This window comes from Meleagris gallopavo, chromosome 20 (genome assembly GCF_000146605.3).
Source record: "Meleagris gallopavo isolate NT-WF06-2002-E0010 breed Aviagen turkey brand Nicholas breeding stock chromosome 20, Turkey_5.1, whole genome shotgun sequence".
In the NCBI taxonomy this organism is placed as follows: Eukaryota; Metazoa; Chordata; class Aves; order Galliformes; family Phasianidae; genus Meleagris; species Meleagris gallopavo.
In genome coordinates, this window is record NC_015030.2 from 4,556,791 (window position 1) to 4,571,120 (window position 14,330).

Consider the following 14,330-nt stretch of genomic DNA (forward strand, 5'->3'; position numbering starts at 1 on the left):
AGCATTGCTCCTTCAAGGGGGGAAAACTTTTTCGAGCTCTCTGTTATAGGGAGTTTTTGTACTCTTGGTTTCTCTTAACATGTGGTAGGTGCTGGGCGAGCTCTCCCAGCCCCCACACGGCCCCTTCTTGCCCCAGACTTCAGAACCAAGACAGAAACCAACCGAACCATTCCTTCACATCCATTCCACCGCCGCCCTCAGCCGCTGCCCCGGGCAGCCCCGGCCGGTTCCTCCCCGCCGCAAGGCGGCACTCTTCGTTTCTCAATAAACCGCGGAAGCGCGCTCCGTTGCCGTCTCTTTCCGCCCGTCTGCTTTGGGGGTGCTGGGGGGAGGGGGAGATGGACCCGAAGGCGCTGCCGGCCGCCACGCTCCGCAGCTGGGAACGGTAACGGCGCCTGCGCGGGATGCGGGGTGGTGGCCGTCGGGGCCGGGAGGGAGCGAGGCGAGGCGCTGAGCTGTGCGGTCCCTCGCAGCGAGCAGGCCGGGCTGCGGGCCGCCGTGGTGCCGGAGGACACGGAGAGGTGGCAGCGGGAGCCGGGCTGGGCCGGACTGCGGCGGGTGGGCGGCGTGGATCTGTCGTACGGCAGGGGAAACGACGGCAGCGCCTGCGTGTCGCTCGTCGTGCTCAGCTACCCGGGCCTCGAGGTACCGTTGGGGCGGGGGCGCGGGGTCACGTTGGGGGTCGAGAGGAGGAGTTGAAGCCGAGCGGCGCTCGGTGCGAGCTGCTGTGATGGGCTGCGCGCTTCTGTCTGCCTTCCTCCTTAAATTTGGGGGAGGGAGCCGGAACGACGCGGTTTTTGAAGTGCCGAGGTCCAGAACGCGATGCCCTTACGAAGTGCTGAGAGCAAAGGACGCGAGCCGGAGATGTCTGCGGCCGGGAGCTGCCCAGCAGTGCCTGCAGGTTGCTGTGTGCTGCCTCGCTGTGCTCTTCAGGTGCTGTACGAGGATTGCCGGATGGTGGCTGTCAGTGCCCCGTACGTGGCAGGATTCTTGGCCTTCCGAGAGGTGCCTTTCATGGTGGAAGCTGTTCAGAGGCTTCAGCGGGAGCAGCCCGAGCTCAGACCTCAGGTGCGACACGTTCCCTTACCCCAAGTAGGCTCAGAGTCCTGCTGTGGCTGCACGGTCTGACCGTGTTCTGCTGGTAGGGCAGACAGCGCAGCACTGAAGTTGCATTGAAGCAGCTGGTGCAATTTTCCTGGGGACCAGGGATGCTGAGCCAATGTCAGCCAGGTCTGCTTTGGCTTTGGGAGTCCTACTCTGTGTGGGTTTTCTTGCCTTTTTCAGGTGCTTCTTGTGGATGGGAATGGTCTGCTCCATCAGAGAGGTAGGACTGCACTGGAGGCTCTGCTCCACCAGCAGCATCCGTTTGAGATTCCGATCTTGTGATCTCCAGCAGTTATAGTGCTGTCATCCCGGTAGGGTTTGGTGTGGCCTGTCACCTGGGAGTCCTGACAGATCTGCCGTGCGTTGGAGTGGCCAAGAATCTCCTGCATGTGGATGGCTTGGCCAAGGATGAGCTGCACAAAGAGCAGGTGAAGCCAGGTTGGGAATTTTTTCCACTCTCTTACAGCCCTGGAGAACCAGGACAGTCACAATTATGTACTTCCTCACTGTGTAATTTTTGACCTTGAGTGTTTTTATGCCCTAGATTCGTTCCCTGCAGAAGAAAGGAGATACTTTCCCTCTGATGGGCACCTCGGGGGCTGTCCTTGGTATGGTAAGCCACAGGCAGTTTCCTGTTTGCTTGACCATCGTATCTTCTAGCTCTATGTAGCTGGGAGCACTGGGGGATGTTGTCTGAGCAGGTGGCTGGTAGCACTGATTTCCCTTTTCCAGCAGCTCAGACATCCAGAGAAGGAGTTGGTGGTTCAGGTGTTGTTCACATATGGGGCTGTGACACCTGAGGTGCTGTGTTCCAGCACAGTTTCCATGAACCACAGCGTTAAGGGAGAGGTGCCAACTCTGCAGCACCTTACCAGGATGAACGTAGGAGCGCTGGACTCTGAAGAGAGTTGCAGAGGGAACAAACGGGTGTAAGAAACTTCCTTTTACTGGTGTTAATGTCAACACAGCCTGCATTAGCAAGTCTCGTTGCTTCCCAGAGCAGCAAGAGGCATTTGGGGGTCTCGGGGATCTAAAAGGGCAAACGATCTCTGTGAAGAGATGCTGCAAAGCAGAAGGTTAAGAAGGTTGGGCGTTACCAAACACGGACCACCTCCTGCTTTCTGAAGGCAACTAGCTAGCCTATGATTCGTCTGCTACTTTATACTTGTTTGAAATAAGCCTCTTAAGGATTTGATCTCCACTGTTTCTTAACGTACAGGCCCTGCGAGGCTGCAACAGCAGCTCTAAACCCCTGTATATCTCAGTGGGCCATCGGATATGCCTGGAGACAGCTGTGCATCTTGTCAAGTCCTGCTGCAAATACCGGATCCCAGAGCCCATCCGCCAGGTAGAAAAGCAAGGGAGCTGAGAAAGGGGAATGCAGGCCTGGGGCAGGGAAGGAAGGCAAGTAGTCAGTGGAGGGAGCGTGACAGCTGTGGATGCCAAGCCTGTGTTTCAGAGTCCCGGTTTGCCATCCATCTGTAAGTGACAGTTCTGCAGCGGGCACTTTTCTTGCTGTCCTGTTCTCCTCAGCCTGTTGTGGTGTTGTTTACGTGGTAGATCCTTCCATCTTCCTCACTCCTTGTTTTGACGCAGTGCTCAGAAGCAACACGCAGCCTTCACTGCAGACCCAGCCTGACTGATGTCTTGGTTCCTCTCTGCAGGCAAACTTCAGCGGTGCTGATGTTGTTAATACAGAGGAGCTGGAAATGCAGTTCCCTCGTGCTTTGAGCCTAGCACAGACCGCAGTGCTGCTCCTGTGGGCTTTTCTCTGCTACTGCACTCTGCAAGGAACTGCGGGCTCTGGGGCGGCAGGCAGCCAGTAGGTGACAGCACTGGATCGCATTCAGTCAGCCGCAGCTGCCACCTAGGCTTTGCTTCATGCTAATTAAATCACAGCAGCACTTGGAAGAGGGATCTGGAGAACTGTAAAGCCTTTGGGACTTTTAGCCTGACCCCTTTTGGGGTCACGCTGCTGTTAGTAACCCAGTGACTGCCTGGGCAGCAGGGTCTGTTCAGATGTCCCTGTTGGTAACGGTGCTCTGGAACACGCAGTTCACGTTGCTACACCTCCATGCTTGTTAGGTGCCTGACCACCTTTGCTCTGCAGCCCCTCAGAGCAGCACCGAGATGATCCTGTTGGGCAGTCTGCACACACAGGAGCTTTTCCTTGGCACTGCAGTGTTTTCTGAGAACAGAGTATTGAGTCTACAGTTATAAAACACACAATCTAACACCTTAGAGCAAAACAAACCTTGAGGCATCCATTCCAGAACTAGAGTTTCTGATCTCATAAACCACTACCTGCCAGACGGGAGTAGGCTGATAGATCTTCTTATGTAACCTCTTCCAGCAAGGGACAGATGCCTCCGCAGAGCTATAAGCTCTCTCTGCAGTTGGGCAGAGGAAAAAAGCATTCCCTTTGGAAACAAAAAAGTGTCTTGGAGACTTTGGTCACCTTTATTTAATTTCTAGCTTTTTCCAATCCACTAACTTTTTATTTCAAGTGATGGAAAGAACTGCCATTCCCTCGCAGGGAGATTAAACATTCAGGAGGAAATGAATGTGTTTACTGTAGGGGTAGAGGAGTGGGATCAGAAAAGGACACTTAATGTCCCTTTCCATGGGACATCTCCCCATCACAGTTCTGTGTGATAACTGTCATAGGTCTTGATGTAGGGCAATGCTGGAAGCCTCAGCTTGAGCACCTGAAGCAGGAATTAGGAAGCAGAAGGCTGTGGGGAGTCCTGCCCTGTATGACTTCCTTCCTTTTTGCTATAGGGTCGCTCCAGAACAGGTTTGCAGACCTGGTGGGTGATACACTTCCAGCTTCCCCAGTGTCCAGTAAAAGACCTCTGCAATGTTAGCACTTGGTTTCTAAGTTCTGGTAGCCCCAGAAATACAGTGATTTGCAGATAGCTCAGCTGCCAGTACCTTTTTGAGGTGGTGTTTATGGCTTGTAGGAACACACTGCTATTCTGCTGCATGTGTAGTGCTGTCAGATCTTGTGGGAACTTAAACCTCCCTCTTTCATAGGGGTACGGTTGGTCAGCCTGTGTGGGTTTTTGTGGCATGAGACTGATTTGCATTCAGCCCACAGTGCTGTCGTGTTGGTAAAGGAACTGGCTGTGATGCAGGTGAGAGGGGTGATCTTTCAGAGGAAGCAGAGAGAAATTGATTATCTCTTTCAGTAAATATTTACATCCTGCTTAGTCCACCTTCTATGCGTGAGGCTGAGCTGGGAGAATTTTGTTTGCAGAGGGGTGATCCCTTCACCCAGACAGCTGGCGAGATTTTGAGACACAGGGTTGGTCCTTTGGAGCTATCCAGGCAAAGGTCAGTTCCTGTGAAGTCAGTGCTAGTTGAGGTGGGCAGAAACCGTTGTCTGAGAATAGTAGGCAAAGCATTCAAACTGGAACAGTGGCAAGCTCTCCTGAGAACATCTGCCCTTGCCTACTTCTAGCAGGGGTCAGAAGCCCTCTTTAGTGTTTGCCTACGCTCTGAGCCTGCTCAGACCCAGGATCCCCATGCAGTGTGGAAGCTTTTAACACTCTCCATCTGATAAAGATTGCTCTGGGACTGATTCTTCTGCTCTTGCTGCTTCAGCTTCCTGCTTGGCTGCATACCAGCCTCCAGCACACTTTTGATGATCCTTTTAGCTCCAGCTGGCATCTTGCCCAGCTGGTTCCTGCTGGCTCAGGAGGTGGCTGGTGGGGCAGCCTGATGTTGCTCCAGCCCACCAGAGAGGACAAAAGTCAGCCAGGCCAGAGCTGTGAATTTCTGCTGGTGGTATCATATGGAGTATTACATACTTACAAATGCAAAATTGAGAAATAAGCCATCATCCCCCTTCTGTGTGGCATTACCACCTGCTGCCCTGCAGGAACATCAGTACCTCATGTCCCAAAACTCTTACCACTGAGGTGTAGCCCCCCCGTGCAAGCTTGCTGATCACCACCACACCTCATAGAATAGGCAAAGCAACAATTCCAGACCCTAATGCCAGCACTGGGCCTGGCTGAAAATAGAAACAATCTGCAAGGATTATTACTGGACAGTTATCCATCTTATTGATTAGCCTCTTGGTTAATACGCTGGGTTAAGCTGTCTCTCAGCAGTGTGTTAGGAGTGAGGACCAGCCAGTAATTTGCCACCTAGTCAAGCATTAGCTTATGTTACCAGCAGAACGTGGTTTGGGCTTTTTCTTACCTAGAAAAATAGTTTGTAGACCTGAGTCTTGCTACCCTCGGTCTCCCAGCAGGGACTCTATTGAACAGCCTCTTTCCCTTGTTGTAAAATACATCACGTAATCTCTTATCCTGAAGAGTGATCAAAGTTATTTGTCAGTTCGGTTATGAAACTGTCCAATTATAGAGAGAAGGGAAAAAAATCTCCCAAACAAACCACCCCTTATGTAACTATTTTTTGTTCTCGAGCTTGCAGAATTGTTAAACAGTGGCGGAGCTGCATTTCCAGCAGTAAGCTGGCAGAGTTGCCACCTGAGAAGCCTGACTGAGAGCTGCTGGGATGGATGGATAGCGGGGAGCTCTTCTGGGGCATGGGAGAGACTCTTCAGAAGTAGCACAGAGATGAGCAAATGCTTCAAGGACAGCCACCGGGGATGTGCTAACCCACTTTATTAGAATGATCATTGTATTCTGTGAAGCTTTTCCAGCTGGGAAGGTCACAGGCTGCTTTTTAAGTAGAGAGAGACACTCTTTCTTTGAGATGGGGTGCAGCAGCTGTTCTAAAATGTCACGGGGTAGCAGCGTTCTTGAGAAAGGAAGGCTCTGGAAAAGAAAAACAAAACTTTAAGGGAATGTTGAAATCAGCTGTCTGTTCTCAAAGTAACCAAGAGCCCAGGATCTGGGTGCTTGTATTGGCATTCAGGAGCCTCAAGCCCGATGTGGAGTAGCACTGAAAGCTGAACAGTAGTGCTTCTAGGTGATGAGAACATCCAGTCGGTGTCCAGCAACACTTTCTACTCCTCTTGGGATTTCTGCTGGTGTTTTTGCCCTGCTCTGGCTGCGTGCTGGCTTGTACTGTTGATAAGATCAACTGAGCAGCAGCTCAGTTCTCCTGGTGTTCCCAGGTGGTTTTGTGTATATCAGAAGCAGAAGGGGAGAGATGGCTGCTGGCAGGAGCAGGGATTTGATAATGGCTTCAAGGAAGAGGAGGGCAGTAAAACACACGTTAGGTAGAATCTCAACATTACACCTCTTACTTGTGGCCCCAGGGGAGGTTGTACTAGAAAGCAGAGCTCATAGCACTGACGCAGTCTCGTGTGTTTACTGCTCCCCTTGGCAGCTTTGCTTTTGGTCTCGCAGGCTGGGACAGTGTGAAAGGTGTGTCAGTCGGTTGCCTTGCTGCCAAGAAGCGAGTGTGCTTGTGCCTTGTCTCTGTGTTTACTGGATGTTTTTACCTGCTTTAGATGCATAATTACCATCACACAGCCAGCCCACCAGGCGCGAAGGCAGGATGAGCCAAGTTCTTGCCTAGGGAAAAGGATGTGCAGCAGTCAAGTGGTGTGCTTCTCCATCTGTTGCTGCATGGTACAACTGCTGGAACAGAGGAAGGAAAAAGATGGGTATGAGAGTTGGCAATGCCAGCTTCTCTTTTCATCCCACGTCATCTTGACAACTTGCCTGCTGTATCACCATGTTCCCAAGCTCTTAGTGGCCCTCTCCATAGCCTTGTTCCCCTTCTTAATGTACAGTTTCCTGTGGAGAAGGCAGTCCTATTTCTCAGCTGGTTTAGTGACCAGAAAAGTTAATTCTGTGTTGAACATCACAGAGTCAGAGCTGCTAAGACCATGGATGACTTTGGAGTGCTGTGACCTAGAAGGTTGCAGCCCACAGCTGTTTGCAGTGCCCATGGCAGTCCCACTTAGCATGGTTCCAGGACACAACTTCTGTTTCACCGAGGAAGGAAGAACACAGCTTCCTCTCTGCAAGTCAGCTAAAGGCTAATTAGGGCGTGCTGGCATCAAGGTGTGCAGAGCCATCCAGAGATAACTGTGGGGAGACACCAAACGGGTGGCTCAGTCCCTCTTCACTCATTTTCCTCCTTAATTCCAGGCTGACATTAGATCGAGGGCGTATATTCAGAAGCAGATGTGTTCCCCACCAGCAGTTGTACCTTCCGGGCTAAAGAGGTAGGTGTGTGGGCAGCCCAAGCAGCTGCCTCTCCAAAGGGGATCTGCTCATGTAATGATCTTCAGTAATGGCATTAAAGGGACGGGTGGGGTAACAAGGTGAGCTCCAGTGACATCAGGACATGCTGCCCCCACAAAGGGTGATTTCTGGGGGTGATTGTGGCCATGTTACTTCACACGTTTCTTGTGCAGAGCACCGTGTCCTGGGCTGGGGAAGGTCGTTGGGGATTTGGTCTCTTTCCAGCACCCATGATAAGCAAAGCACTAACGCCCACAAGTGTGACATGAAGGTGAACAGAAATATCCTGCGAGGTGCTGGTTTCTGTTGCCAGAAAGCAAGGGGAGAGTCAGGCTCCCTCACTTTTACATCATGTTGGCCAGTGGCTGCTCAGTTAAACAGCGTAAATCCATAGCAAGTCCACTGATGTGTGGGAGTTCCTCGTGTTGTGAGAAGGCTCTGCTGCCTTTTCAGCACAGTTCATCAGAGTTTATCATTGGGTTCCCTCAGAGCCACAGCAGGTTGGACAGACACCATGTTAGCACTGTCTGAAGGGCTCTGGGGTGAATGGAGTCTGTCAGAAACTCAGAGCCCACCCCACTTTGGGAGTTGTGCTGAACCAGAAAGTGAAGATTGCTGGTGGCAGGAGTCAAGGATTACTTGTGCTGAGATGAGGCACCTCACAGAGATTCCTTATGACACCTTTCCAGTGCAGCTTGTCATGTTCTGCTCAGCTCTTCTGTTCTCTGAATCATGAAGCCAGAAACAAAAGATGAGGTTTTCTGTTCTAGTGGTGTTGCACAGTGCAGCCAGGCCATGGGGGTGGCACTGTGCTGGTAGCTGGTGCTCCTTGCTGCTGCTGAAACCTACATAAAGACTGGCTGGTTTGGGGGCGTGCACAGCAGAAACACAAAACCTATTCCATTGGTGACTGCGTGTCTCAAAACTTGTGCATCTGAGCTTGTAAACCTCTAGGTGACATAATAGTTGGTCCTCTTGGCTCCTTCTTTTTTTAAGTCTCTAATCCTTCCTGTTTCCTGTTTCTTGCAGGAAAGAGAGAGCTGATCTGGAGGAAAAATCTCATTCTGGAAGAGACGATGAAGATGAAGACCCTCCTCATTGAACCTGCAGACTGTGGTTGTGCAGAGGGCAGCAGCTGTGTGCCACCTGGGGCAGAGCAGCACGTGGCTCTGTTGGTCAGCACAACACCAGCAGCGGTGCTGCACTGTTCTGGCAGTCACAGCTTCACAGCTCAGCCTCTGTTAAATTTGTTACTTGATGTTTAGACTATATTTTTCATTGTTTTTAAAGCACTGTAAATACATATATTTACTTGTAATTTTGCTGTAATTTCCTTGAGTACTCGGGTTGTTGCAGGGAGGGGATTGTCGAAGAGACACTGGATATTAAGTTAAGCAACCCAACAAGCTGCAGAGCTGCCCGTTGGCTCCCAGCACTTCTCTGGGGCATAGAGACTCTCTTGAGGGTTTTGGAATGGCCTCCAGCCTTCCTTCAGCCTGCTCTCCCTCTGTATATCTCTGGGGAACAGAAGCACAGAACGCAGCTCCTGCTGGTCCTGACAGACGGGCAGGGGACACCGTGTTTCAGGTGGGTGTGTGACTCACAAGGGAGGGGACGGAGCCAACAGTCTGCTGTGTGCTTTGGAAGAGGCTCAGAGGTCTGAGCTTTGGTACCTGAGAAACTTTCTGTCTGTTTGGTGTCAGTGGTTTCTGCGTGCCAGCTGCCTCAGTGTCTGGGTGGAAATCATTTGTGCTGGGCACACGGTGCTCTGGTGTTGCTGATGGTGCTGGGAAATGCTCTGTATTGCTTCTGAAGTGCAATCCTGATATGGGGGTGTTATGAGAGACGGGTCTGATTGGGGTTACTGTGAGCCTCCCCATAGCCACTGAGGTGGGGCTTGTGGTGTATATCAGCTCTTCCTGAAGAAAAGACCTCAGGAAAAAGGTGAATTTCCCTTCAAGGAGAACAGGCAGGGAGGTTCTTGTTAACACACAAATGGGTCAGGATGGCCAGATTTCAGGCCTGGATTTTTGCAGTTTGAGTCAACCCCAGGAGCACTTGTGTCAGGTCACGATGGAAGCTCTGTGGCCAACATGTTTGGACGACCACTTGTCAGTTAAGCCCTTTGTGAAGCTTTGCATTAACAGCAGAGAGCAGAACAAACACTTTCTGTTCCTGTATAAAGCTAGTGTAGTCTACTTTGCAAGGCTAAAGCTTTTTCTCCAGTGGTGTGGGTTCTTGGTGGTATGGGGCAGTTTGTTCCTGTGGATGCCCCATCCCTGGAGGCATTCAAGACCAGGCTGGATGTGGCTCTGGGCGACCCCTGCACACAGCAGTGGGTTGAAACTAGATGATGATTGTGGTCCTATCCCCAGGGACTGGTCCATGGGAGGGAAGGAGGGACTGGCAGCAATTGGTCATTGATGGAATTCTCTTTTCCTCCAAAACCGTGCTGGTTCCTTTGTTGTAAAGACAAACCCACAAGCAGTCAAAGTTTTCAGGCCCTGAGGAGGAGCGTGCCATCTCCTGGGAAGCCTCAAAGCAATTTTTTCACATGGGAATTCGCTGTGGGGGTGGACAGAGGCTGGGAAGAAAGGGAAGTCACAGCCACGCTGTGCTCCTCTGATCTCTGCGCTGCGTGGGATCAGAGGGATCCCTGTGCCTGGCAGGGAGAGCCAAGGGGGAACCATTTGGTTCTGTGTGACCCCACCGTTGGCACAGGGCTCCGTGGCTGCAGGCTGAGGGCACTGCCACAGTACCTCTGGAGTGTGGCCACATCCTGAGCAGCAGAGCAGCTGTGTGCAGCGCCCGACCACTGAGCAATGCATGCATGTGGCTCTGTGAGCCCAGGCTGCTCTGGGTTATGGGGCTGAGGGGTCCTACAGACCACACTCTGCTCCACCTCACCCTGCCCTGTGCCCTGCGGTGCTCGTGGCTGCCAGGACCTGGGGAGTCAGTTAAACAAAGCATATAATCCCCATGTTTGGTGCCTGCTGGTGGCTCTGAACACAATAAGGGATTAACTTGGTCTTTATCTAATTGGTTTAAAAACCAGGGAAGGGGAAATCGCTTTGTGAAGCATGAAACCTCCTCTTAATGGAAACTCAGAGACCAGAGCTTGTGTCCTTGCTAAGGAAACTCATGTGCATCCCTTCCTCTTTAGCTCTCTGCTTGCTGGAATGAACTTTTTGGGTGTCCCAGGAACAAATGAAACCAGGGGCTGCTTTGGGGCTTCCCATTGCTCTCCCCATTGGGCAGCAGTAGGAACGGCAACTGACTTTGTGCTTCCCATAGCAGGGCACAGCTGCAGGCTGCTAACATCACCCCCGGCTCCATTTTAAGGCCATGTTCATTAAAAGCAAACAAATGGATTTTCTCTTGATATCCAAATTAATAGCAAACAAGGTAATTATGAACCATGGCATGGGAATGATGGAGCAGCTTCACAAGGCTATGCATGGACACTCAGGGTGGTTGGGGTGGTGGGCTGAGCTGGGCAGAGACCCTGGGGGCTGGGGAAAGCAATGAGGCATTACCCCAGGTTTAAGAATTCAATTTAAAGGCCACATCATCATCCTGTAATGAAGCATTGGTGCAGTTCCCAGCACAAGAGCTCAGTGCAGAGGGTTTCCTTAGGAACGTGTGTTTTCCTGGGCTCGCTGCACCACTGCCTGTGAGCTGTGCTCCAATTCCACACTGATTTGTGTTTGTATAATGGTCTATTCCTTAAGCCTTGGGAGGACCCACTGCCCGGGGGCTTTCCAGCTGTGATCTGGCACTGTCCTACTGTCACTGCTTGGAAGAGACACAGCCAATAAACCACCAAATAAGTTCTTCAGAGAGCGCTCAGCATCTGAGAGCCCACCATAAATCTGGTGCCTGTGTAAGTTGCTCAGAATGTCAGCAGGTAGCGATGTGATTCCAGCTGCCTGATTAGCACACAAACCTTGTTTGCAGCGAGTGGGACAGGAAAGGCTTGGGAAATCCAGCTGGTGTGGAACGAGGTTTCTCCAATTACTCGGATATCAATTAGTTTGCTAGGTAAATGTCACCTGGTTTCCTTTTGTTTGCCTGCTGGCTTGCAGAGGCTGTGTCCTGTAGGGTGATGGAGTGCAGGCAGCATCACAAGGCTGTGGGGCTGTGTGTGCTGTTGGGGGGAGGCTGCCCATCCCCTGCTCCACCAGCCCAGGGCAGCCCCACAGCCATGATCTCACCTCACTATGGGAGGGGGACAGGCGGGGTGCATCTGACTCGGCCCTATGGCAGCGTGGCTCTTGGTAAAAGAGCCTTGCAGCAGTAGAGCCGGGCTGATAAATGTTAAAATCTGCTGCAGGCGATTGCTGACCTAATTTTCAGTATTGCTGTGGATTCATCCCTTCAGCTGTTGCTTGCAGCCCGGGTGTGGATGGGCTCATGTGGGGAGAAGGAGGAACAGGGAGCTGAGGACCCTGGGAGTGATGCTGTGGGATGGGGGTGATGCTGTGGGCCATAGCTGGGTTGGTGCCGATCCTGCTTGGAGCCCTGGCTGGTACACAAAGGATGCATGGGGTCCAGCTCCGCTCCCTGTGGATTTCTGATAAGCAGCAAACAAATGCTAATTACACAGCATAATTAGTGTGATGCCGCATTTATTTTTAATGTGCTGGGGAGACGTTCTTCCTTCCGCTCCATGTGTGAGGGGGGAGCACGTGGCCCCATGGCTCTATAGGGCCATCCCACAGCGTACCAGCTGTGCTTCCCCCCACCCAGAGCTGCTTCACCTGGTGTGGAGACCCTGAGCACAGCATCTCCACAGCCCTCAGTGCTGCTCAGTGGGATCCCCAAGGCACTGGGAATGAGCAGAAGGAGAAAGGACTCTATGAGAGCAAAGCTCCCACCTGCAGCAGGCAGTGGCTCTGAAAGAAGAGATCCAGAATGATGAGGATGATGGCAGTGCCTCTGTGCTGCAGTAGAGCTGTGCCAAAGATGCTCACAGTTCTGCACATTGAGTGCAAAGGACAACACAGTGCTTGTGCACCAAAACCTCCCTGCCTGTCCCGCTGTGCTGGGGGCTCATCCCGTGCTGCTGGTGGTGTGCTGTGAATCTCATGCCACGGAGCTCAGGCTCTGGAGCCAGCTCTACATGGGCAGAGCAAGCTGCAGGATGTGGGTTACCAACAGGAGCCCTTGCCACGGCTTCCCTTGCTGTCAGCTGCACAGAGAGCAGAGTGAGATCCCTGCCTCTGCTGCCCCGGTTTCCCTGCAAGGAGCTGCTCTCAAACTGCTGCCCACCTCCTGCTGTGGAGCACCACGTGCAGGGGAGCGCTCAGCTTTCCTCCCACCTCCTCTAGATTTTGCAAAACGATGGCAAAGAGCAACTCTCCATAGGCACTGAGGTCGCGGCTCCAGGCTGAGCCCCCATCACTGCTCAGAGCCTCATCCATATTTCATCTGGCTCTCCCAGCACAGCAGTGCAGAGCTGCACACGGTGTGGCACGCTCGGTTCTAATTAATTTAACTGCATGTTATTAAGTGTGTGCCTTCAGCACCGCATCGCAGCGATGCTGGGGGGTGGCTGCGGGCAGCTCTGGGCAGTGTCTGCATCCCATGGGTTGGGGGTGAGGGGGGAGCACTTCAGGGTGCAGTGCCTCTCCGCTTTCCATGGGTGTTCTGCGATGGAACAGAGCTGGTTTTGCTTTGCACGTCACTCCGAGGCCCTGCTGTGCCCACTGTGTAGGAAGAAGGGGTGAGAGGTTTCTCTCCCACGTGAGCCAGCAGCGAGCGCCCGGATCAGCGCAGTAAATCCCGGCTGCATCCTGCCCTTAAGAACTCTCCCTCGCCCCCGTCAATATTTCTGCGCCACCTCCCAGCGCCGTGGGCCCTGTCCTCACGCAGCCCAAGATCTCCATCTGCTCTAAAAGCCTCCTGGATTTAATGCACTCGGTGTGGGCAGCGCTCTCCTTTATCCGAGCGCTCGCAGTGGTTCCGGGCTCCCACTGTGAGCTGCAGCCCAAAGCTGTGGGGCTGAGCATGGGGGGCACCCAGCTGTGCCACCCCCAATGCAAAATCCTTGGCTCCCCCGGTCATTGTGCTCATTGCTGCGGCTGGAGGGAGCACGGAGGTGGGCAGCCTTGTCTGTGGAGCAGCTGGGCTGCAGGGGGTGTGGGAATGGAGGCACAGTGGCTGCACTAAATGGCCCTGAAACTGCTTTGGTGCAGCGGTGTTGTACCCAGGGCAGTGCTCTGAGGGGTACACAGGGGTAGGGTGGCCATGGTACATATGGGTGGCACGTGGCTAGGAGACGTCTTGCAGGCAAGCACAGCACAAAGGGCTGCAGGAGCCAAGCAGCTCTGGGACCCCCACTGCCTCATCCCAGACCCTGCCCTCCCCATCCATCAGCTCACAACGTGATGACATGCTGGGACACGGTGCTGGGGTGGAAGCGCAGAGCCAGGAGTGAGGACTGGGGGCATTCCATGGTGGGCAGCGTGCTCTGGGCCGACAGGAAAGGCAATCTGTTCACCTGGTGAGCTCATCATGCAATGAGCAGGGATGTGCAGCAGCTCCTGCGTGCGGCAGGGGGTTCCTGCGAGTAGCACACACAGCCCGGCGTCTTTCTTCACTCTTTTATTGTGTAAAAATAAAGTCAACAATTCATGTCATCTCGGCAATAAAATGGAAAAAAAGCACGAGTATCGTCAGTAGAAACAGTGCATTTCAGAGCTGCTGCTGCGGGCTGGAGCGTATCGTAACCCATTCAGAATCCGAAGGAGACAGAGAGGAGGGATGGACAGCTTTGGTTGGCAGAACGGCGGCGATGGAGAGGCGGTCGCTCCCTCTCTGCACTGTATGCTATGAACCCACCGGGTCGCACCGCTCCGTTCTGCGCTTTGCTCCGCAGGGAATGGAACGGACTCACAGCTGTTCCTAAAGAGAGCACAGTCAGAATGGGCCCCGGGGGCACAGGAGGCATTGGGGGCACTGGGGGCGATGGCTGCGGCTGTAGTACAAAGCGGGACTTTAGAAAAGGAAACCATACAAAATGCATTTGTTTCAAAATACGTTTCTTTCTCT

General features: G+C 52.9%; 1 protein-coding gene across 8 annotated transcripts; it reads left to right on the forward strand.

The window, feature by feature from the left end:
- The first annotated feature begins 6 nt into the window (after positions 1–6).
- Positions 7–8,595, forward strand: ENDOV (endonuclease V). Of its 8 annotated transcripts, none has more exons than XM_031556302.1 (11): positions 7–385; positions 474–645; positions 934–1,068; positions 1,285–1,324; positions 1,420–1,532; positions 1,649–1,717; positions 1,837–2,033; positions 2,324–2,452; positions 6,536–6,691; positions 7,182–7,258; positions 8,307–8,595. In XM_031556302.1, exons 1-10 carry the CDS (start codon positions 339–341, stop codon positions 7,252–7,254), a joined length of 1,131 nt encoding a protein of 376 aa, XP_031412162.1. In that variant the 5' UTR covers positions 7–338; the 3' UTR covers positions 7,255–7,258; positions 8,307–8,595. The 8 variants fall into 8 exon arrangements, with proteins under 8 accessions (XP_031412162.1, XP_031412163.1, XP_031412166.1 ...); XM_031556303.1 differs by having other exon boundaries at positions 1,840–2,033; XM_031556306.1 differs by lacking the exon at positions 1,837–2,033 and having other exon boundaries at positions 1,420–1,542; positions 1,649–1,712.
- Positions 8,596–14,330: the final 5,735 nt, after the last annotated feature.

Bases quoted from the DNA above. Each gene is read 5' to 3' on its own strand.
- ENDOV (XM_031556302.1), top strand. From the start codon at position 339: ATGGACCCGAAGGCGCTGCCGGCCGCCACGCTCCGCAGCTGGGAACG. The intron at 1,069-1,284 runs GTGCGACACGTT...TGCCTTTTTCAG, and splicing joins AGCCCGAGCTCAGACCTCAG to GTGCTTCTTGTGGATGGGAA. The intron at 1,325-1,419 runs GTAGGACTGCAC...TCATCCCGGTAG, and splicing joins TGGTCTGCTCCATCAGAGAG to GGTTTGGTGTGGCCTGTCAC.